The sequence below is a fragment of the Apodemus sylvaticus genome, chromosome 3 (genome assembly GCF_947179515.1).
Source record: "Apodemus sylvaticus chromosome 3, mApoSyl1.1, whole genome shotgun sequence".
NCBI classification, from domain to species: Eukaryota; Metazoa; Chordata; class Mammalia; order Rodentia; family Muridae; genus Apodemus; species Apodemus sylvaticus.
In genome coordinates this window covers 77,299,197-77,323,969 of record NC_067474.1, presented here as the reverse complement: position 1 = coordinate 77,323,969, position 24,773 = coordinate 77,299,197, and the positions used below count along the sequence as shown (strand labels likewise).

Below are 24,773 nucleotides of genomic sequence, written 5' to 3'. Positions count from 1 at the left end.
TTGTATTTTTATTGAATATTTTCTTTAGGAATTTTTAACTAGATACATGCTGGCAAATACCCCCAGTCTCTGGCATGACTTTTGTTTATAGTGCCTTCCACAGAGCTGGAATTTTTATTTTAGTTAAGTTCAGTTTGTCGATCTTTTTTATATGACTGTAGTGTAAAATGCACACTATCAAACCCAAGGTTACCAGGATTTTTTCTTATATTATTTTATAGGATTTTAAGTTTTTTAGTTTAATCATATTTAATGAATTTTGTGGAAAATGTAAGGCCTTTGTTTAAGACTTCATTTTCTGTTATTCTCTTCTTAGTTTTGGTTTTATTTTTCACCTGAATGTGTAGCTATTCCAGCAATATTTCCTGAGAACACTGCCTTTTGTTTCTTCAACTGAATTGCATTTGCTATTTTCTCAAGATTTCAGTTGACCACATCTGTGTGGGTCTGTTTGGGGCCTTTTATTCCATTCCATAAGCCTATTATTTCATCTATAATTCATGATATTGAATACACTAATTTTATAAAAGGTCTTCAAATTGGGTAGTATCTTTCCTTTGACTTTGTTTTCTTCTTTGAATTGTGTTGGATATTCTGTGCCTTTTGCATATCATTTAGAATGCATTTATTATTTCTAGAATATAACTTGGGGTTTAGATTTGGATCCAACTGAGCCTCTTTACAGGTCAACATAAAAAGAACTGGCATTTTAATAATATTGACTATAAGCATGGAATTCTTTGCCATTTTTTAAAAAAATCACTGATTTTGTTTAGCAGAGTTTTATAGTTTTGCTTATATAGATCTTGTACATACTTTATTAGATTTGCAACCTACATTTTGTATTTTCTGTGTGTGTGTGTATTGCTGTAGATGTTGTGTTTTTAATTACAAATCGCAGTTGTTCTTTGCTGACACAATAAAGAGCAACTGGTTTTTGTATGTGAACATATATCCTACAAGTTTATGATAATCACTAAGTACAAAAGACTTTTGTTTCAGTTTTTGATATTTTTGATATTTTATTCTTTTTCACAATTTATTTATTTTTATTTATATATGTGGGTGTTTTGCCTACATATATGTCTATGTGAGAATGTCAGATCCCCTGGAGCTGAAGTTACAGACAATTATGAGCTGCCATTTGGGTTATCGGAATTAAACCCTGGTCTTCTGGAAGAGTAGGTGTGCTCTTCACCATTCTGTCCAATATCTTATTCTTATTTGCTGTGTATGTGTGTGTTCATTTATGTTCATATGTGTATGGGTGCAAGTATATTAATAGACTATAAATCTGAATATAGAGATCTGAGGTTGGTGCCCAGAGACTTTTGTAATTACTCTCTACCTAGTCCATTAAGGTAAGGTCTCTCAAGTGAACTCAAACACCACCAGCGCAATTAAAGTAGCTAGTCAACTTGCTCCAGGGATCTCATCCTTTGCTTTCAGAGCACTGGAATTCTAAGAAGCCCACTATGTCTATCTGACATTTACATGGTACTAGACGTCAAAATTCAGGTCCTCAGACTTGCAGAGTAAGCATATTACCTGTTAAGCCATTTCCCCAGCTCTGCTAATTTTATGCCTATTATTTTTAACACCTAAATGATACTCCTACTGCTAATAATAAATTAATTTTTGTGAATTTTATAATTTATAGAGTGCTCTACTGAATGAATTATCTCACTGCTTCCAACACTGAAAGACTTATTGTTTCGTCTCTTTTTTGAATGAAGAAGCAAAGTTTAGCAAGATATAATAACTTATTTGAAGTTATAAAAAGCTGAGGCATCATCTTACCCTGTTCAGTCTTACGAGTAAATGAGTAATTACAGTAATAAATTATAATAGCAGTATCCAACTACCAGTTAAATATACCTATCAACCATTTATATTTATTGTCCATAGGACTCTCTCACACATTCTCTCTAATCTCCCCTTTCCCTCTCCTCCCTTGTGTGTGTGTGTGTGTGTGTGTGTGTGTGTGTATGAATTATATTCTATTTATTTTTGTTTTCCTGAGATAGATTCTCACCGTAGTAAGCCCCTGGAACTCAGTATGTATCTTGGGATGAGCTCTAACTCACAAAAAGCCACCAGTTTCAGCCTCACAGGACTACATACAGAAGGAAATTACCATGTCTGACTTCTTCATCACTTCGGCTCTTGATCACTGAGGCTATTAAAAACAGGTGCTCTTTAGAACTAGAGAGAGGGCTCAGCAATTTAGAGCACTGGCTGTTTTCCCAGAGGATCTGTGTTGGATTTTCAGTGCCCAAGATAGCAATGCACAACCAACTGTAACTCCAGCTCCAGGGGATTTGATGCCCTCTTCTGGCTTCTGCAAGCACCAGGCATTCGTGTAGTATATAGACATATGTACAGGCAAAACACCAGTACATTTAAAATAATAATAAAAGTTAAATGGATGCTTTTATGATCCAGTTTCACAAATAAAGTGGCTGATGATCATGTAATTAAAATGTTGATCAGGTCCATATACTTAAGAAGTATACAGTTATTGCAACCTGATGGTCGGTGTGAATACATGGTGGCATACAACAACATCCACGGTAGTTAACCGGGTGAGAAGCTAGAAAGAGGGACTTCAGGACTGGATTCAATTACATTTTGATGCCAGAGCTGAAAAGACAAAAATTGTGCTCGTTAATTGGATATTTGTTTTCTGGGCTATCTGTGAATGTCTTGACATCCCTTGGTTTTAAGGAGCATTTACAAACAACTCCAGCTGTCCTATAATGATATGCACACTTCACCTTAGTTATAAAACAGACTGGCTAATGTCCACATGAGCTGAGTTCTGGATTTAGATACAACTGATGTCTGTTCAACAACAAGGGCTATGAAACATGGTGGGATCCTCATTAACACAGTGCTGCAAAAAGCACAAGCAAGTCGTGCTGCCTTTCTGCTGCCTTTGGGTGTTGTCTTTCTCTGTGGCTAATGACTAATAAGAAAGGGAGAAAGAGAAGAGTCCATGCAAACTAGAAAGCGCCTGCTATTAGATTTTCTTCTACAGCGGGTTTCTCATTTTGCTAAGCTCATTAGAGGTGACTGTATGGAAACCCACCCCCAAGGTGCCCCAGGGAGAATGGGAAAGACAAAAAGGGAAATGAAACATTCAGAGATTTGACCCTGCCATAAAGTCACACCAGAACCATGTCTTTGTATCATTTGTTCAGATTCTAAAGTTCCACCTCCTGTGTGATTTTTAATGTGAACATAAAAAGACAAATCATGCCTTTCTCTAACTCTTTCTAGGAGCATCATTATGATTGGATGAATGGATAGATGCAATGTGGTTAGTTAAAATTGTTGCCTTGACTTTTCAATTCATCTGGTGCTTTAAGTTAGGGGTTTTGAAACATCTCTCACATTTAATTTGTAGTTTCATCTGCACGAAATTTGATGGTACAAACTACAAACGTTTTTGACTATTCTCTAAAGTCTGAATGCTTTTTCAGGAGTTAGACAAAGTGGGGAAAGGGTACAGTTACTTTTTTGTCTTAAAGTCAGGGAAATGGCAACACTGGCAGTGATTTTAGTGCAGGATGCTAGGGCAGGGAGCAGGATTGTGGGGCAAGGAGTATTGTCTTCAGCATTCAAGATTCTTCCAGAGGTTTTCGGCTTTGTGAGTGGTTTGGGAAGAATCCTATGTACCAGCAAAATAAGAAAGAATTTCTAATCCATAGCAGCATGTCGTGTATTTGCATTATCGCCCTGTTATGTATCTTGGTTAATTGTCTGTGCTGTCTGAAAAGGAATGGAAGAAATGGGGGGTTAAGGTCCATTCCAGTCTTAATATTTTTTATTCTTCTTATTCCTAACCAAGCCTTTGGAGTATGCTAAATTAAAATCTGGAGTGGACCATCCTGAAAAGCAATAACTACCATTTATTGAGCGCCTACTCTTCTCAGACCTTATGCTGAGCTGCCTGGTTTATGGGCTTTTTTTCATCTTTATAGCAAATGTGTGAGGCTTGAGTGATTACTATCCTCCTTTTTTTTTTCCTGATGAGGGACAACAAACCCAGGTTAAAAGTTCAATGATCTGCCCAGCCAAAGCCACGCAGAAGATGTGAGGCAGTCTCAAGAGGTAAAGACAAGAGCTGGCTGCAAACAGTATTTTTAAAAGTGTGACCATACTTTTGGGTCTAGCTTCTGACTTTACTAGGAAAACAATCGCACAGCAAACTCCCTGGTCCTATTGCTCTTTTGGTCTTTCTGCCCTCTGTTCCACAATTTTCCCTGAGCCTTTGGTACAGGGATGTCTTATAGATATATCTCCATGAGGGCCGCCTAAGCACGAGCCGAGTGAGGAGGACACCAACACACATGCACAAGTGAATGGGGCAAGGGCCCAACCATACCCAAAAAGCTACAAGCAACTAAAGCCTGCTGAGAATGGGCAAAACGGTCTTCTCCAAGGATGAGCACACCAACTGGTTATCTAATGCCAAATGCTCAGTCCTGAAAACATACATGCAAGTAACATTATACAGACTGAACATGTTGTATTTCAGAATGTACATACACACAAACATGCATATAATAGCAATTATTGAGCAGAGAAACCATGGGTGTGAGAAAAAAACAAAACAAGTGTATAAGAGAGGGGCTGGAAGAAGGAAAGGGAAAGGAGAAATGATGCCATTGTATTGTAATCTAGAGAGAGAGAGAGAGAGAGAGAGAGAGAACTGTAAGACAGTGATTAGGGATATAGCTCACTTGGTAGGGGCTTGCCTGCCCTTAAGAAATCCAGATTTAGCCAGGCGGTGCTGGCACACGCCTTTAATCCCAGCACTCGGGAGGCAAAGGCAGGCATATTTCTGAGTTTGAGGCTAGCCTGGTCTACACAGTGAGTTTCAGGACAGCCAGGGTTGCACAGAGAAACCCTGTCTCGAAAAAACAAAACAAAACAAAACAAAACAAAACAAAACAAAAAAAGAAAGAAAAGAAAGAAAGAAAGAAAGAAAAAAGAAAAAGAAATCCAGATTTAGATCCATAGCACCACATAAAACTTGCCATAGCCATATATGCTAATAATCTAGATGTGGGGGCAGGAAAAGTGGGAATTCCAAGTCATCCTTGTCTAAACTAAGGTCATACTGAGCTATGTAAAAGAATAGTATGAGAAGACACTCGGCGCCCCATGATAACATGGCTTACTATGACGAATTTGTGGGAAGCTTCTCTTCACCTTTTATGCTAACACTATATGAGGACACTTGTGTTAGTCAGAGAACTGTCTTTAAAGCTTAAAATACCCCTATAGATGGAAAATCCATTGCTTAAGACCATATAGTCTCTGTGGCAATTTTTCACGTGGCTGGTTTAACTAGGATGACTGACCAGCGCAATCCTGTGGATAACGAGAAGCACTGATGGCATGGACAAGGTGAGCTGCCATAAGCCCTTGGTTTTATTTGGCATCAAAGGCTTCTGTGCATTGATAATATGTGAGTTTTTATGCTATAGCCCATGCAGTAATATGAATGAAGTCCATTAGCTTCCACTCTTAACTGTGATATAAATTAATAGCTAGAATCTAGAAGGGTTTGGGGTGCTAGTACAGGACTGGGTGGCTGGAGCTAGCAAGTGGTACTAGAAGCACCTTTCCATCACAAAGGAAGCATGGCAGCTTCTTTAAACTAGGAATCCTTCCTTCTGAGCCTGCACCTATGTGGAAGGAGGCAGTTTCAGTTCTAAATTTCTGGGTGTGTCTGGGCCATCATCAGTGCAAGGCTAATTTTCTTCTATGACTCTTATTTATAGCATCTAGTAAATACAGATAATGATAGCACTTTGTCAGAAAAATGCAGAGATCTAGCAGTATTGGGCTATCCTGGATTCCAACTCTAAAGTCTAGGGTCTTTGATTCCTGCATGAGAACTGGAGAGTCTAAGAAAATGCTCCAGGAACAACAGAGAGAGCAACTCAGCTTGTTCTCAATGTTATGACAGGACACAGAATCCCTGGGCTAACACACACAGACGAGGAGATGGAGGGCGAAGTGGCTGGGGAAAAGATAATGTTTCTCTAGCCTGCAATTTCTTTCAATTTTAGGAATGGCAATTACCAGGGCAAGAGTTAGGAATGGTCATGCTTAGAATGCATAAGTGAGTCCAGTGCCATGGGTAGAAGTTCTTTTGCACTCAGAGAGCAGAGACACGGACAATATGTAACTCAGCTTAACTCAGCATCGGTGTGTCCAACTATATACAAGAGAAAACAGGGCTGAAAATAAGAGGAAAGGTGGGTGTGATGAGTATGGAAAAAAATAGAATGAATGGTCTTAATTCCATCCTAGGTGACACTAGGAAGGTGACTTTACCTATCAGAGCCCTTGTCTCTGAACCACCATTATGGGGATAATAGCACTTATCTCACAAGATTACCTAGCATGTTGGAAGCAGAGCTTACAGACCAGCTAACACATGATATGTATTCAATAAAGGGCATTACTGTTATTGATGTCAGCATCCATATGGAGCATTCAACCAGTACTGGTATTTTCAACAAGACAACCGTTTTGTTATGAGCAAAATTAAACATTCACTAGTAATATCATTCAAACCCTGGTTTTTAAAGCATTTGGTTTTTAATGTCATTTTGTCTCTGTCTTCTCTTTCCTCTCAACATACTGCTTAGTTACTATACATGCAAAACAAAAAATATTTTGTAGGCCTTAGAATAATGACTATCATATTGCAAATAATCAATAGTCACTAATTTTTAAACAGACTTGGGAGTCAGCAAAACAGCAACCTGAGGATCTGAGTTTCATGCACAGGATCATGGGAGAACAGACTTCTACAAATTGTTCTCTGACTTTCAAAGGCATCGAGTAAATGAATATATAAATGGAAAGAATTTTAAAATAAGATTTGCTATTATATGCGAGGTTAAAAATTCCTTAGTAATCAAGGAGAAAGAAGCAAGGGAGAGAGAGAGGGGAGGGGAAAAGGGAGGAATAGATAGAGCCAAAGATTAAGTAGGCAATAATCAAGTCTATTTGAGGGAGATTAATATGCTGCAGCGGAATACTTTGTTCATTCATTGAGTAAGCACATATTGAGTCCACATGTGCATGCATCAGTGACTACTTTAGATTTTTGGATGCTTGGCACAATTCATGAGACAGACATACATGGCTCCTGCTCTTAAGCAGTTATGGTCCAAAGAAGGAGACAATCAATGGCCAGGAACAACAAAATAGTGTGAAAATTCTGGTGCTGTTTTCAAATTAGGACTGTGACAAGTCAAAGAATTCAGAGAAGAGAAGTGTTGACAATGTCCTTATGGATGATAAAGCAAGGAGAAATCTTTGAGTTCTTTCCAGGATGTCCATTTCCTTATCTTAGAAACATGAATAACTTACATGGCAAAATGGGCATTAGGCAGATGAGCAGAGTTAGAGAGATTGATTATTCATGTGATCCAGTTGAACCCAGTGAAATAAGAAGTCTTTATAGCAGAATAAAGCCAAGGTTAAAATCAGAGTTCTCAAGTGAAGAGGGCTACATCTACAGATGGAGAAGAAAGGCAGGGAATGCGGATATCCCTGAGGAACTGGAGATTCCAAGGTAATTAGCTTGGAAGAATGCAGTCTGTTTGTATCTTGGCTTTAGATATGAAATCCATGCCAGTCTTTTGACCTACAGTTATGTCTGTGCTGTTATAAGATGGCCAGTGTAAGGTGAGTTGTGATGGTGGGGGCAGGATATGAATACACTAATACATGCATCCAAAATTATTTTTAATATTTTTACATTTCATTTAGTGTGTGTGTGTGTGTTTGTGTGTGTGTATGTGTATGTGTGTGTGTGTGTGTGTGTGAGAGAGAGGGGGGGGGGAGAGGAGGGAGAGGGAGAGGGGGGGAGGAGGGAGAGGGAGAGGAGGGGAGGAGGGAGAGGAAGAGGGAGAGGGAGAGGGAGAGGGAGAGGGAGAGGGAGAGGGAGAGGGAGAGGGAGAGGGAGAGGGAGAGGGAGAGGGAGAGGAAGAGAGACCCTGAACATGGGGAAGCAATCTGAGTAGTTGGGTGTTGTGTTTTCCTTCTTCCATATATTTTCAGGGGTCAGACTCAGGTTGTTAGCATTAGTACCTAGGACCTTTTCCTGCTGAAGTGTATCACTGGTTCCAGTTGGACAGTCATTGTAGAAAATCACTCTGGTTGCATGACAGTTAAAAAATTGGAGGGGACATGGCTACATGCAGATAGCATCATTAGCAAGCTGTTCCTGTAGTCCTACGAGATGGGATGGGGCCTCAATCAGGGCATATGGTTAGGAAATGTTGGATCCACATCAGAACCTGGAGTCAGCCTGCTGGAAAAGGGATTTAAGAGGAACCAACCAAATCTGTGATCTGAACCAGGAGACTGACATGTAGAGAACAGCTGTAGCTGGCTAAGTGTATAGGTTTTGACATAGGAACCAGAACTGTATGTTAAGAAAACACAGGGACACTTCTTACAAAGAAGAGCCCTATGACAGTTACCCTAAAGGAAATGCCACTTTGATTTTTATCCGAGAAGCTCTCAGGAAGACTCACTCAATGGATGTGTCTACATGCTGAAATCCTCATTGGTTTAATCTCAGCCTCCTCCAGCATCCTTGACTCTAAGGGAGCAAGAAATCTTGACTGCTTTATCTCCTGGTCCCTGTGAGTCCAAACTCAGGAAAGGGCATCATTTAGTTTTGGCACCCATGGGAGAACTTGTCTCATGGAGTGAAGGGGCTTACACAAACCCACACTGATTCTAGGGAAGGAAACTCTATCACTGCTGGTCACCAAAAATGTCAACCTACCTTTTGTGTGTCTTTTGGATAGTATATCACCCTTGTCCTTCATGTACATGTGTAAAACACATCATTTCTAGAAGACTGAGACGGAGTGAGGGACTTGGGAACATCTCCAACTGAACTCTGGCCTTTTACCCTTCTTCTTCAGCAGTTTCTTGAAGCACTAGTGGCAGAAAGAAAGGCTATTTCTTTTCCTGTCTAGCAGAACTCCCTTAAGGTCATTACCTGCAATGTCTCTTTGTTAAAATAAAACACAGTGATCTGAGGTGGCCAGGCATGGTTTTTGATATAAAAAGGAGTTTTTACTCATGGAGCTGTCTGGCTTGAGACACTACAAAGCCTGCTTTGAGGTGCAAAGCTGAGCAAGGAGTCCTTCCTTTTCTGCATGATATCTGTTCTTCTCCCAAGAGGTAGATGGCATTAATTTAGTATGTGTTATTCCAGAGAAATATGTTCTTGGGAGATTTTAAAATAGCTTTGTTTTAACTTTTTTCAAAAAACATTAATTTGGGAACACACACACATACACGAAGCATTTTTTAATATATGTTTCCTTATAGGCTATAAGTAACATAAGCCTTCAGATATAAAATGACATTATTGGATCCCCAGTGTCTCATCACAATAGAGTTCAGAGAATGAACTGATTAATGAATTAAAGTTTGAATGAAAACATGACTCTTCACTGAGGGCCTTGTCCCAAAACTTGAATTAAGGTTCAGTATTAAGAGTAGCATCATAGGAAGCTAAATGTGACAGCACATACCAGTAATCCCATTACTCACACAGGTGGATTACAAATGCTATGCTGACCTGGACTTTATAGGGAATACTTCATAGTGAGACTATCATCCTGACACCTCAAGCACTAGAGCATGAGAGAACCATTTATAATTGTTCCCTGGATATGGTGAAGTTTCAAGATAAAAGTGGCTAAGCCAATATTAATAACTATTTAATCGCCAGATTTATAGGACCCCGGTGGTCAAAATGCTACAGTTGGCATCAGCTCCACCATGAGTCCTCTCAGTTCCAAAGAAGGGAAGTGGTTTCTTCAGATCCTGTATGTGGCATAACTAAGGAAGAACCACATAAACATAACATAAACTTGTTTATGTGGTTCTTCCTTAGTTGCATTACATAACGTAAACTGAGGACTTCCACATCCCAGCCAAAGTGCTTCCTCTCTCTTGGCAGAAAGGCTGTGTACATTTGGAGGTGAGGGGTAGGACAGAGTTTAAATCAGGTAGATATCTTCATTAGCATTAGGAGTTTGATGGGGCCCTTTTAGAATGCTCTGAGCAGCCCAGGGATAGGCAGAAAGATGCAGTGAGTCCCATGCCTGAAAACTGAGAAGCCTAGGCCAGCTTTCTCCTAGCCTTCTCCAAGCAAAAACAGGCTGCAGACAACACTGACTGACTCTAGGGTAATTCACCTCCCAAATGCCTCTATTTAAATGCTAATTTCCAAAGAACTGTGAGGGATGCGTCTGGCTTGCTGGTCCCTTTATATTAATGTATCCAAGACACTCACCAATTCTCTCTCTCTCTCTCTCTCTCTCTCTCTCTCTCTCTCTCTCTCTCTCTCTCTCTCTCTCTCTCTCTCTCTCCCTCCCCTCTCTCTCCTCTTCTTTCTCTGTGAGGTAGATATTTATTATTTATTTATTTAATTTACATTCTAAATGTTGCCAACTTCCAGATTTCTTCATGACATCTCCCTTTGCCTCTGAGAGGGTGCTCTCCCAGAGGTGGGGAGATAGGAGTGGGTGGGTGATGGGGTGGGGGGATGAAACACCATCACGTATACTCTTAAAGGGAGTAGGGAGGCAAGTAAGATTGCCATGTATGGAAGGGTGGGGAGAATTTGTGTAGAAGTTCCCCTGCTTCTCCTTCCTAGAAGCATGGTTGATCAAAGAGAAGCAAGACAGTTGGAGCTGCTTTGTAGAGTTAGTGTCACCCAGAGGTGAGCTGCAGGTGACTCTGGAGGACAAGAACATCTGCCCTTACCTCTGGACATGGGTCAGCAGCTGCTTTGTGGTGAATAATGTGAACCAGGCGCTGGCTGAACTGTGTCTAAAACCCTTGAAGAGATTCAGAAACTAATGTGTGATTTGAGAAAGGCAAGCAGACAGACAGACAGACTCTCTTAGATAGAATTTGAATATGTGGCTATGACTTCTAAGGCTCTGCACACTTCATAGTCAGATAGCAACAACTTCAGGAACCTATTCACAAACAAGATAAAGGTGTGAAAGGGTACAGGAAGAATTTATTTTAACTTGGAGACACTAGTCTACTGTTATGGAAAAGTGCTTTTTGAGACCCCCCCACGCCATGTACAACAACCCTCCATATGAATGCATGATTGAGGCCTGAAGCTGTTTAGGGAAGTCATGTTTCCCCACGCGGCTCCCTCAGTTCATCAGTCCTCAGCCTCTCATGTCTAATCTCCATGGAAGCCACAGCATCTGCATTGTTGATGCAAAACACTTTTCTCTTCAAAGGGAGTAAGAGATGAATATTCCTAAACCAAATAGGGGTGATCATGGCCTGAGAACATGAATTTCAGGGTACTCAAAATATCATATTCCACCATGGATATGGTCTCATGAAGTTTTTATAGCAAAAAAAAAAGAACATCACAAATAAAAAGCATTGGTAGAAACATCATGAGGACAGGCTACAGTAATGTGGGAAATCTGTGCTAACAATGTCAAATGCTATCTGATGACATTCATAGTTTGTGGGTTGGTGGAAACTAATGGTCAGTCAAGATAATGTATTCCAGAAGGTTTTACCTGATAGCAAAACATTAGGTAAGGCACAAATAGACAATGAATTCCTCTAGAAGTGAAGAAAGATAGCCCAAGACAACTGAGCTCTGGTATCCAAACTCTCCACAGTCGTGAAGTTTTAATCAGTCAGCCTAACAAAGTATTTTGAATCATCTTGTAGAAAGACTAGACTCAAATCTTTAATAACTCTCTGCTGAGGAAACATTCTAAACAGTGAAACATCAGAGGCATATCTATCAAAAGTCAGGGGCTGTGCGCAGCATGCTGCCATCTTCTGTTTCTCTCGTGTTATCAAGAGAGACTCACCACGCATCTGCACGTGACTCACCTGTACTCATTCTCATAGACTGCCCCCCAGAGAGATTCTGTGCATTGTTCGGGGCCACATGAAGCCCGCAGCCCAGTGAGAATAGAGGTTTTCCATGGGTGGATCTATGGCTACAAATTTTTAAAACCTCTTTCCTTGGAAGAAATATGTGTGACAGCTGTAATCTGAGTCATGTTTGTAAAAGCAGTGGCCTGTTGTGTGGATGGAATGGTGAACAAAAGTTGTCCAAGTGCAGAGAAAAAGGCAAAACCTCCCAGAGAGGGGACACATTTCAGGTGGGGGCGGTAGAGTTGCGGCCTGTCCCATGAGAGGGACAGTAAGCACCAGCGCCGCCTGACAATGTTGATCCTGAACGGGCAGCAGGATCTGGATTCAGCAGGGGCTGGATTGTGTGGGACTCTCTAGACTGTGATACAGCACCCTTATTCGTCTACACTGTAGACTTCTTAGTCTTGCTTGGTTTTCTTCAATGGAGGAGCACCCAGTACTCCCCTTCTGCTGTAGCCCTGATGCTCAAAACATGCCTTGAATTCATGTAGATTTGCAGGGAGAATGGTACCCACTCAATGTCAGAGTTCTAGGATAGCTTAAAATTTTTGCTGAGTTGTTTCTGTATAATATCAGTGAGATTTACCTTTAACATGGATGCATTTTGAAGACATTAGTCTAAACAGTTACCCTGTTGCTAATTTGAAATAACATTATTCACTTACATGATATATTTGCGTAGACGTAAACTATCAAACCCAAACACACATGTATGAAAGCATGCTCTGGAGTGGCTGTGCTCGTGACTGCTTCCTGCTCTCATCTCTAAAATGGTCCCTGGCTGAATCAAGGATCAAAAAGAGCAGCCCCCAGCCTGGCTGTATTCTCTGAATGTGAGTACTGAGTTGAACATAAATTTGCTTAGTGCAGGCACCAAGCTACTAACCACAGGGGTTAGTATGGGCTGTGGCTACTGTCACTTCCCAACAGAGCAGCTGTTTCCTCATCTATAGAATCAGACTAATACTGTCCCTCCTCCCCCTCCCCCGTCTCTGTCTCTCTGTCTCTGTCTCTCTGTCTCTGTCTCTCTGTCTCTGTCTCTCTGTCTCTGTCTCTGTCTCTGTCTCTGTCTCTCTCTCTGTCTCTCTGTCTCTCTCTCTGTCTCTCTCTGTCTCTCTCTCTCTCTCTCTGTCTCTCTCTCTCTCTCTCTCTCTCTCTCTCTCACACACACACACACACACACACACACACTGAGTCGGGGGATGAGAGGAAGAGAGAGAAGATCGTCAGAGGTAAAGAGCAGCATTGCTTTTGATAGTCATACGCTGAGCCAGCATATGCCACCTCTGGGTCCCTAGCTCAGCCTTGGACTTTCAGGCTCTCTCTGCTTTCATCTTAGGGTCCCCTCTTCCCAGCAGAACTTTCCTAAGGCTGTTTTCCCCCATTTGTGTTTTGCCTCTTCTGAGAGCACGCTGATGTGAAAGCCCTGGGCGCCCTCTGCTGGCGGAGGCCATGCAGGACTGTAGACATCGCCCAAACAGCCAGGAATGGATTTGTTGCCCTGAAAAGAGCTATGCTGTTATTCTGTGCTTCATCCTAACCAGTGTGCCTCACTCTTAGCTTTCTCCGCTACCTGACTCCTTCTTCTCCTCCCTCATGAGCGTCATCATATTTCTTTCTGGAACTCAGACGGAAATGTTTTTGGAAGAAGAGGCATCTTAAGGCTTGTTTCCTGCCACTTGGGGTTGCCCAATGTACATCTTTCCGTTGTCCATTGAACTCATGTCCACAGACTGACTTGTAGCACAGGGGTTGGAGGAGGGGAATCAGGGGTACTGGTCGCTATGTATTCCTCCTTCTGCTGTTTTAAAAACATGTACAGAAGTTGATGGATATAAAGAAGACCTCCCAGCCTAAAGAAATAAATATCCCTCCACAGCCTGATTACCAAATGTGCTCAGACGGTAAGTCACTGGAGGACACTTGGCGCCTTGTGGAGCCACCTTCTCCCAATTGCTTAAACAGAAGAATGAAGCTATGCCCACTTCAGAGTGAGACCTGCTGAGCTCTCAGTGGCAACAGAGCCTCTGCAAGCACTCAGGTTGTAAGACACCACAGGCGCTTTTCTCTGCCTAGACTTGCTTGGTGTCTGGGAATCCGAAGCAATGACACTTTTATGACGCTAAAGACTTCTGTCTGTCCATCCCAGGGCAGGACTTTCAGCCCTTACCTTACTGAGATGAAAAGTATGGAATCTGTGACCTTACTACCCAGGACCTCACACCTACAAAGTTATGGGCTTGAGTTGTAACCGTTCTTTTAAATTAAAATCTTCATCTCTACCCTGGGGGATTTAACAGCACCTACTTCAAACAGTTGGATAAAGTGCTTACCCAGGGTGCCTGACAGGCAGTGCAAGCTAAAGAAAGTCTGCTCTCCCTCTATAGCAAACTGGGAAACTTTTATCATTCTTGTATTACAGAAGAGAAAATTGAAGTTTAGTAGCTTTGTCCCTGATTACTCTGGTAGGATGTCATGTGCGAGACCTGGAGCCCAGTGTTCAGAGTCATTAAAATTAGTTTCTCCTACCTATAAATTAAGTACTTGTGGGTCACATGATGAAGGGTTTCTTACAATCCAACCAGAAAGCCATACAAGGAGCTCAGTGGTCTTACTGCATGGGAATGTTTCTCTCTCTTACCAGGTTGGCAAGAGCTGGGGAACAAGGGACAAAGTTGGTCATTCTGTCTATAGTACTCACCTCAGGGTTATGTGGCCAGCCTAGGACATGCTTTCAGTTTACTGCACATTCAAGGAAAGATCTGGAGTCTCAGCAACCACTTCACTGATGCTCTCTTGAGTGTAATATTTCCATAACCTGGAAAGCTGATATCTCTGTACCCTGTGCTGTTTGTGGCTCCCAGATCAGCAGGTCATGTGACTCTCCCGATGGGCATAATGTACACACAAAATACTGTGCTATATAGCAAGAATAGCTAGGAAACTCACGACGGTGCACATGCATTCCTTGAAAAGAGGCCCAGACTCTTCTAAAGCTGGCTTTAGATTCTATTCTCATCAACCTAGACTCTCATTGTTGCTTCTCTGGTTATTACACATAACACTAGCTCAAGAGCCATGCTAAAGATTAAATACCAAGATATATGTAAAGTTCTTTGCTAGTACCTAGCAAACTAAGGATGTAATGAATAATGGAGATGGCAATGAGAAAGATGGAGCAGGTGATGGTGATGCTGGAGATGCTGAAGGTGGGGATAAATCACCTTCTCTGGATCCAGCCCTAGACAACATGTTCACTACATGAAAGGATTGGTGACAGACTTCAGAAGTCTCCAGGGAATGTTGTGAGCATATGCAGTAAAGACGAGAAGGTGACCCGGTAAACAGTTTCTCAGCTGCTTCTGAACTGCCTTGAGTCCAGGCATAAAATGCCTTGATTTAACATCAGGTATTTTTGTATTTCTCTCTGATTTTTCACTTCAAGGGTGCCTGTGCCAGGTGGCAAAGGAAAGGTATAAACACTCTCCTCCTTTTGTTCTTTCCCGCCCTCTCCTCCTCCCTCTGCAGATTATAATTAGTGCTTCTAACTTAGAGGGTCTCTGAACATGAAGTGATCTCACAAGTCAGGTTAAATAGGGAAATGCCCTTGGTATGCTGCTCGCCAGCTGGCTGTCACCTTCCTTGCTTACACTCTCCTAGTATCAGCAAGCTTCCCATGTCTTGTGACCAGCTCTTCCGTTTTTTAGGTCACTCTATTGTCTAGAATAATGAGATCTGTCCTCTTAAACCATATCTATCCAGGATTCAGGATTCCTGGGTCACTTGGAGGCAGGCCCATATGAAGTTAGGGAAAGGCAGAGCACTAGTCTGGGAGCAAAGAGATCTGGGCTTGCGTCCAATCTACTGCTTGTCATTAAGCAAGACATTCCCTTTCTTAAGACCTCAGTCTTCCAGATTTGTCTGAGCCATAGTACCTCCAGAATTCCTTCTACCTTAACACACATGCATTTTTCTGAGCTTTCTTTTCTTCAGTTTAGCTTTGTTTCCTGCTTCAAACACTGTTTGATGCTCAGTTCCCTCACATCCAGGTTTACCCCCTGTCATTGCTTATGCAAAGGGATGCTTAACAGCCAAATATATAGTTTATAGAGCCTCAGAGGATGTCTTAAACAATTGGCAGCTTGATCCCATTAAGTGTTTACAGCAGCCCTGAGAGCTAAGCCTCATTTAAAGGAGAGGAAAACTCTGGTTGCAAGAGAAACAAAAAGGAGCTAGTCAGTGGGCGCTCCAGCCTTTGATGCCCAACCTGCCTGCTTTCTGCACCCTGTGGTCAGTGCTATGCTATCAGCGCTATGATTCAGAAAGCTAGCGTTTACATGGAACGGAGGCTACCCAGCCTGTTCGGACAAGGTTCCTGCCTTCCTGGCCCACCATTGCCCTGTTCCCTTCCTCTATTCTGCAATCTCTTTGCTCTGCCCCCACAGGGAGAACAACTTCATCAAGGACTTTCCGCAGCTGGCGGATGGGCTGTTGGTGATCCCGCTGCCGGTGGAAGAGCAATGCCGGGGGGTTCTCTCTGAGCCCCTCCCAGACCTTCAGCTTCTCACTGGTAAGATCCACCTTTCAGACCTCTGCAGACTCACAGTCACTCTTCCAAGGTGCCAGAATTTTCTATCTCCACCCAGGGTGTTTCTTATCTTCCTTATCATCTTCCAGTTATTCTGCTACCTCTTTCTTGGGGGATGGGCTGATTCTCTAAGATACGAGGGTATGAACTAACTCTACCTTAGTGATATAATAGTTGTGTAGTGTACATTAACCAGGATGGTCACCCTTGAATCCTGACAATTAGAGGACTGTCTCACAGGAATTATCCTGAAATGTGACAGACCTCTTAATCACTCAAAAGATCTGAGTGGCAAAGAGCAAAAGATCTAACTACCACAGCCTTTTCTGTAAAATGATATTGACAGAGAAGACCCCCACATGGATGGAAGGTGTTCTTGGGAGGCAAGGTCTTTTCTGTTTTTCAGCCAACATGATCCTGTAAGAAGAGTGTTGCTACTCTGCTTTCAGATGGTTAAGGGGGCCACATAGTCTTCCAAGGTTGCATAGCAATAGCATAAATTATCATCAGGGATTAAGCCTAATTAGTCTGGACTCCAAAGTGGATGCTTTATATATTATCTTATACCACCTCCCAGACTTGTCCCACTTCAAAGAAGATTCAGATCAAATGAACCCACAGATGAAAAACCTTCTGTAAAGTGTGTTACAGACTTCAATGCTTTTCTTAATTTTCCCCTTCCTATGATCATAGAAATTTTAAGTGCCATAGAGTATTCTAGTTGAATTCTCTCCACTGATTGGGCATCTAGTCTATTATATACTTCTTGAGATATATGTCTTTTTGGAAAACTCCCTTAAGGGAGGCCCACTATTTGTAAGAACTGCTATTTCTTCACATGGTCCATAGGAAAGTTGTCTGAAGACCTGGCCCATCATTGATTGGTGTGAATTCTCGGACAGTGTCCATCTTTGCAACAGGAATATAATGGCAGGTTTTTTAATCAAAAATATAGTAAGGAATAAAAGATCATGCATATAAGATTCTTGGTTTACCATGTTTTTTTTTAAAATTGTACAAATTGTTATAATTCTATATATTGGTTCAGGGACATTTGAAAGTTTCCTGATAAAGGAATCGCTACATTTGCTATATTTGTTTATATATATATATATATATATATATATATATATATATATATATATATATATATATATAATTACCAAAGGCAGTAGTAATACCTCAGTGGCTAAAAGCACTGGCTACGCTTGCCGATGACCAGGGTCTGTTTTCTAACACCTACATGATGGTTCCCAACCATCTCTAACTCCAGTTTCAGGGCATCCAGCGTCCTCTTCAAGCATCTATAGGCACTGCATACATCGTTCACAGACATATATGCATACAAAATACCCACACACATAAAGTCAAAATAAATCATTAAAAATATAATTAACAAGGCAAAGTCATCTTCTCTCCCAGAGCTTCGTCCCATCTCCTTTCCCCAAGTGGGGGAACTACACACAGAGTATGAGAGTGGGTAGAGAGAGAACCAGGAGTGGTTTCCTGATCAAGAAAACAGAGAAAGCATTCCAGCTAGGAAACTGTAAAAATCCAACTGAATGCTGAGATCCATTCTGGACTCTGTAGGAGAACTGCAAGCAGTAGAGTCCTTGCCCTTGATGTCAAGAACCCAACCTTCTACTAGACAAGTTTATATTCCAGATGTGAAATGAGGGATAGAGTAATGGCTGCTTAAGAGGATGCCCAGGATAGAATGAGAAACAGTGAAGATAGTTTTATAAATTGTTTGACAAGCATAAGGTACTTCCATGCTTTTGAGCAACATGGCACACTAGAAAAGGGTTTTTCTAACAGCCAACAATAGAATATTCAGCTTTCTTGTGTCAGAGGGGAGAACCTGTTTTTTATTATCTGCTTCTCTGCATGTCACAGCTGTGAACATGGCCAGGCAGTAACATATGGGACAGGGAAAAGAAGCTACCTGGAGCCCAGTGTCAGGGAATCCTTGAGTAGACTAATTTCTCTGCACCAAGTCAGAAGCACAGTCCTCTCTTTCCTCCTTCTGCCCAATCTCTCTTTCCTCCCTAGCATCACATAGGCAAGACAGAGCAGATAAACAGTGCATAATTATAACTAAACATTCTCACTTCAATAGACATATCTTAGGGGATCATGAATATTTTACTTGAAAATGAAAGTATCTAAAATTATATTATTCCTGAAAAGGCTAAAGATGGAGAAAAAAAAAAAAACAGCTGACAATAATGGACAACTTTAATACTTCAGAAATGTCCAGGAAGAAATCATTTGTTCCAATGAGATTCTCATTGTAATCTCCATATTAAATATCTCTTTAAGTGCCTCCTCACCAGGGGACAAGAGAAAAGGCTATGGAATATGCCTGCTATTTGCAGACGCACAGCAAAGCACAAATACATAACAATACTAATAACTGATAACATGACTAGCATTTCTTTTTTAATGCATTTTTTCATGATTATGAAAAAGAGAGAATGCAGAGCCTTGGGTGGAAATTTTTAAAAATGGAGATAGATACAAATCAGAAAGCAATATATATATATATATATATATATATATATATATATATATATATATATATGCATGGACGTCTAATGTCCATGATAAGTTACAAATGACATTGGGTAGGTGGGATACAAATTTGACCATATATATATATATGTCCTGAATCTGTTACCTGGAGTTAACTGCTTGTTACCAATTTTGTTGTATTTCTTCTTTGTTTACATTGCATCACTACAATACCTGTAATTTCTGTAATGTATTTTATGGAACATGCATTCTTAAAGAGCTCTCTATATAATGAAGGCTACATGAATAGCAGCCACAGAGCCTTATTGCATATTTTATTACAATATGGTGAAGATTAAAAAATGTTTAGTTTGTTTAGCTAGTATTTCTCATTTATTTGAATTGGGAAAATGTATTTAGGTATACACGTTTGCCACATAGTACTTATAAAACCTATATTAACAACCAATGGTCTACAACAGGGGCAGCAAGCACAAAGGAATGGGTGCATGGTACATGTAGGGATTTTTCAAGAGGTCTCTGTTGTAACTGGTCAGCATTGCTCTTCAGTGTAAAAATCAGCTGCAGTACAGTAAAACAAATAGTCTGAAAAACATAAAATATGCCCATCTCCTACAGTTCTATAGGCCTACAGGCAGAATTTCTCTTTTCTAAAAGAGCTTTCGATTCTGTTACCATACTCAAGTCTCACAACGATGGATAGCTGCAATGTTAAATGGGAAAGCTGAGAAAATGAGACGTCTAATGTCCATGATAAGTTGCAAATGACCTTGGGTAGGTGGGATACTAATTTGACCATTTACCTGTAAGGTAGAGGGGCATTAGAAGCCTAGAGAAACACAGAGATATGGCTAAAAAGCATGGTGGTACAAACCTAAGAAAATGGTCAGTTCTAGCAAAAGCAACAATCAGGACCAAGCTTCTTCTCACTTTGTAGAGAAGGCCAGTAAAGCAGAGCCCAGCACTGCAGAATGTGCACTGTTCTAAGTATTCTTCACTCTGAGCTCACGTGGCCATCTTATTTCTCCCTCTAGGAGACATCAGGTATGATGAGGCCATGGGTTACCCCATGGTGCAACAGTGGCGTGTCCGGAGCAACCTTTATCGTGTGAAACTGAGTACCATCACCCTCTCAGCAGGTGAGGACTACTGCCCAGCTGGCAACCCAAGGACTTGCCCTCATACAACACATGGTCTCAAGGGATAAGGATGCCCTAAACCGTGGCTGGCACTAAATCAGGAAAGAGCATCTAGGTAGAACAACATAGCATACACCAACATTAGCATACTGCAATGGGGACAATAAAACAGTGAGATAGTATGACACTGATGAAAAAGAGATGGTGAAGAAGTATGACCACAGGAAGGATAGAAACAGTAACCTGAGCAACGTTTGTGTTCCAGAAGTGTGTCTGGCTTGTGATTGTACCTTCTTCTCTTCTCCATTCTCTCTCTGTTCCTTTGCTTGCTCATTATGACAATAGCATGTAGCTACCATCTTTACCACCAGATGCACTTGCACCCATCACTCTTCATCCATGTGAACCCTGAGCTCCAGGACGAAGGGTAATTTTTAGTTATTGAGATGGGACTTCTTTGTTCATGACTTTGCACTTGCCGAACCTTCTGCCACACCCAACTCTTTGGTGCCTCCTCCGCTCTCCATTCTAAAAATCAATCAATCAATCAATTAATTAATTAAAAATAAATTTAAAAAGGCAAGAAATCCCAGGTGTTGGAATATTTCCAGGGAAGTACTACCAAAGTGCCTGATTTGTATCTGAATGATGTCTGTCTGTACCAGAGAACTGGGGCCAGGGCGTGGGATCTGGTAATCCCAATGTCTCCAGAAACTAAGAGTATCATTGTTGGCATCCATGGTTGATCAAAGAAAAAGATAAATGAGAACTGGAGAATATGGTATTAAGTAGTGGTGCCTGGGAAAAGAACACCTAGCTGGGGGTTTTCTACTCTGGTTCTGACAACACCATCACTGGCTTATTGTCCTCCCTGTGTCCCCTAATTATTTCTTGAGTTCTTCTCTCTTTCATTACTTTTGTTTTTCAATACTACTTTAGTCATCAGCAAAATGGAGCTCTTTCATCCTTGGGCTGGGAGGACTTTCCCCTCTGGGAAGTACAAACCGTGTTTGTTGCTGATGTCTGTCAAGCATGTTATAATGTTTCATGTCTTGTGGCTTGCAGCAGTCCCACAAGGGAAGGTAATAATCTAACCTATCTGTCATCAGATAAAGAAACTGGAAGTCAAAGAGGTTAAGCAACCAGCCTGAGGTCCCACAGCCAGTCAGTGCTGGAAGAGAAAACAGAGCCGGCATTTTGATTGTATTTTTGTCTGCCTAGCTAAGGAGCCACAGGACATCTCCCAGGCATTGTCATTTATTACTTAACAGAAGCCATCTCATTATGAATCCCACTGTATTAATTACCCAGTTGCATGAGTTAACAGGTTGATGGAGAGAGGTTGTTCTAATCAAGCACCCTTTTTTGAGTCCTATTTCTGTTTCCCTTCCACCCCCTCACCCTGCACTTGTGAATATAACTGTGATGTTCCTGTTAGAACTACAAAGGTGTACCCTGCTTTAATTAATCAGTAATGATGTTCCTGGAAGCTCCTTGTAAATCAAATGTTGGCAAATTGGAGCTCATTTTCAATGTAGGAGAGGTGCTTGCACTTTGATGTGGCTTTGGGTGTTTTTATAATAACTGTGGCTGGTTTTTGTTGGGCTCCAGGAGCTGGTGGTATGCCTGACAGGAGTGGGCATAGGAACAATGCATTTCTGAATTTAGAGGCAGATAAGGAGGTCTTCTGTCTGTAAAACTGATAATCCTTCAGAGTGTGGGGTTGGGGGAGAGGAAAAAAAGAGGTGGGTGTTGCACACAGGAATAGGCTTCTAAGAAAGGAGTGACTTCATTGTATCTTTAAGCATGGGTGTGTCTTGGGAAGGGGTAAAATCATGTAAAAGGACAGTGTAGTCTTGGGGTACAGTGATTATCTAAAAGAAGAAACAGTGATAGAAACCCATGCTTCACTGAGTACAAATTAGGATTCAGGAGATGACCCAGGCATTCCTGTAGGCCTAGATATAGTCATGGACATTATCTAGTGGCAGGGAGGAGGACAGGAGCATTTAGGCTTTTATAGATGAAGAGGAAATAATGCTAAGAATGAATGGTGACAACAGTCAGGGACTGCATTAGTCTGGGCTTCAGTTGTAGTGTCAGCTCAAGTCTAACTGCAGGGTGCTTCAGATTCCTCCAGTTTATGGGATATCTGGAAAGAGAATTCGTAACAGCTGCATGGATCCTAGGTGATGTAGCCTTCAATGTAGATGGGGACCTGATTTGCAGAGAACCCTTCCTGGTATCTGCTGTTCTCTACATGCTCCAAGAGTGAAAATCAAGGCAGTGTGTTCTGGGCTGTCATCACCCCTTCTCAAGCTTTCCAAGGCATTTCCCATACTGAAGCTGTGTGGGTTGCAGTGGAGAGAACTGGGTAGTAGCTGAATGGTGTCTCCCATACTCGAAGGCAAGCACAAGAAGAGTGAATGGGGAATAGCAGCTCCTGGGTCACAGCTCTGCCAGCCCTCTCCTAGGTCCAGCGGGCTGAATGGAGCCATGCATTGTGACAGTACAGCGAGCAGCCAGAAAACCCCATGGCAGTCTCAGTAGAGGAAAAGCATCCACTGTCTCAAGAAACAAGAGCAAAGGTGGAAAGGAAGAGAAATGAGGTAGCAAGCACCTAGAGCTGCTATGGAATCTGTACTGAGCTGGGAGAGGTGCAGCAAAGGAACTCCGGGCAATGTACTTAGAGTGAAAACAAAACAAAGTTGGAATCTTTTGATTCAGTTGTTCTAAGCCTGAATCAGTTTGTTATAAGCTCAGTTAGCTACAGGTCCAAAATGTATTACTTACAGTCTTTAAACTTTGGCTGTAGAGGGAAATTGTTAAAATATAATACTGCCCTGCCAGGCCTCTGCTCCAAGTCCTGGCAGGTTCCACTCTCCTGCCTAGCACCCACTACTTTCAAGTATCCAATAAAGTATGACTCTTAAACTTGAGTAGTTAACCAAATATATTTATGTATATGAAACTCCCAATTACATAATGCCAAATTACAGTGATAAAGTTTTATCCCAATATTTTTAACCCCTCAGCACACCAGAAACACATCTGACGCCATGTGGATCTGCGTCTCCTCCTCTGTTCCCTTTCTCACCTCCCCTCCTTCTTTTAGCTCCTCCTCCTCTCTCCCCTCCAATCACTGGCCTCTCACTGCCTCAATGTGAATGGATAGGAAATATCTTGCATCTCATTAGGTTAATTGGGGGTGTGGTGGACAACATTGCAGTGTTTGGACTCAGAGAATAAAAGCATTTAATGGTCTATCTTATCTGGTATACATTAGCTGTTCAATCATAGGATTCATCTCTACTTTCTGGTTGTGTCCTTAAGTAACCATCATGTAGGTTGGCAAGTCATCTTCTCCTGAAGGGTTCCACTATGTCACCTTCTCTGGCAGTGAAAGTAGAGATGACAGCCTGCTGCCACCGTGATAAGAGTGAAGGCCACATATCCCAGCTGGGAAGAGCCCTTACTGGCATACAGTTTTTTAGCCACCAAGTTCTGATGTCTAAGCACTTACTTGTGCCCCTGTCCCTCCAGGCTTCACCAACGTCCTAAAGATCCTGACCAAAGAGAGCAGTCGGGATGAGCTGCTCTCCTTCATCCAGCACTACGGCTCCCACTACATTGCAGAGGCTCTGTATGGCTCTGAGCTCACCTGCATCATCCATTTTCCCAGCAAGAAGGTCCAGCAGCAGCTCTGGCTCCAGTATCAGAAAGGTAAGCCTCAGGGGTGGGGCTTGTTGACGGCGATGGCCAGAAATGGTGCAGAGGCACGGCAACTGATGAAACCCCAGAGCCCATTTCTCCTGTCTGTGAGCTGGGTGGGCTTGGGCAATTCCCTGGCTTTCTCTGAGCTTCACTTCACAATGGTCAAGGTGAAGGAACAGGCTGCCTCGAGATTCTTTCATTCAAGTGTTACAATTCTTATACTATAGGCTCATTCTGTTTTATTTTGGTTTTAAACATGCTTTCCCCTTGAAACATTGGCCAGAGATAAAGGCAGAGGATGGGGAGTGGTATCTCCATGATGCCTTCTCTTTGGGCTTCTTGGGAGAAGCCAAGAAGAACTGTTACTCCTGTTTATCAAGTCCCAGGAAACAGTAACATGTGTCTCGAAGAGAGTTGCTACATCTTCAATTTCCCTGCTTCTCAGCTGTCAACAGATTTTTATGTCTTTCAACCTAAGGTGGTCTAGTGCAGAAGAGTAGTCTCTGACACTGACATTTGGAAAGTCATCCCTGTGTCCTCAATGTTCCCTTCCTGTAAAATGTATACTTAAACAACTATTCCAAAGTACCTACCACATATAAAGAGGGAGGTGATGAACAGACTAGCATTTTACAAAGTCAGAAATATCACATGTATGTAAAGTGTGTGTGTGTATGTGTGTGGTGTATGTTTCTTCACATGAGTATAGATGTATGCCTGTGTATGTGTGTAGGTGTATTCACGTGTGAAGGCCCAAGGTTGACATGAGGAGTTCTGCTTGACCATTTCCACCCTGCTCATCA

General features: G+C 41.7%; 1 protein-coding gene across 3 annotated transcripts in view; it reads left to right on the top strand.

The window, feature by feature from the left end:
• The window catches only part of Astn2 (astrotactin 2), a 989,271-nt gene that overhangs the window by 699,238 nt on the left and 265,260 nt on the right, over positions 1–24,773 (top strand). For all 3 annotated transcript variants that reach the window (XM_052176645.1, XM_052176644.1, XM_052176643.1), the window contains 3 exons: positions 16,440–16,564; positions 20,152–20,256; positions 23,800–23,979. In XM_052176645.1, coding sequence (XP_052032605.1) covers positions 16,440–16,564; positions 20,152–20,256; positions 23,800–23,979 — 410 coding nt within the window. The remainder of the gene's footprint in view (positions 1–16,439; positions 16,565–20,151; positions 20,257–23,799; positions 23,980–24,773) is intronic.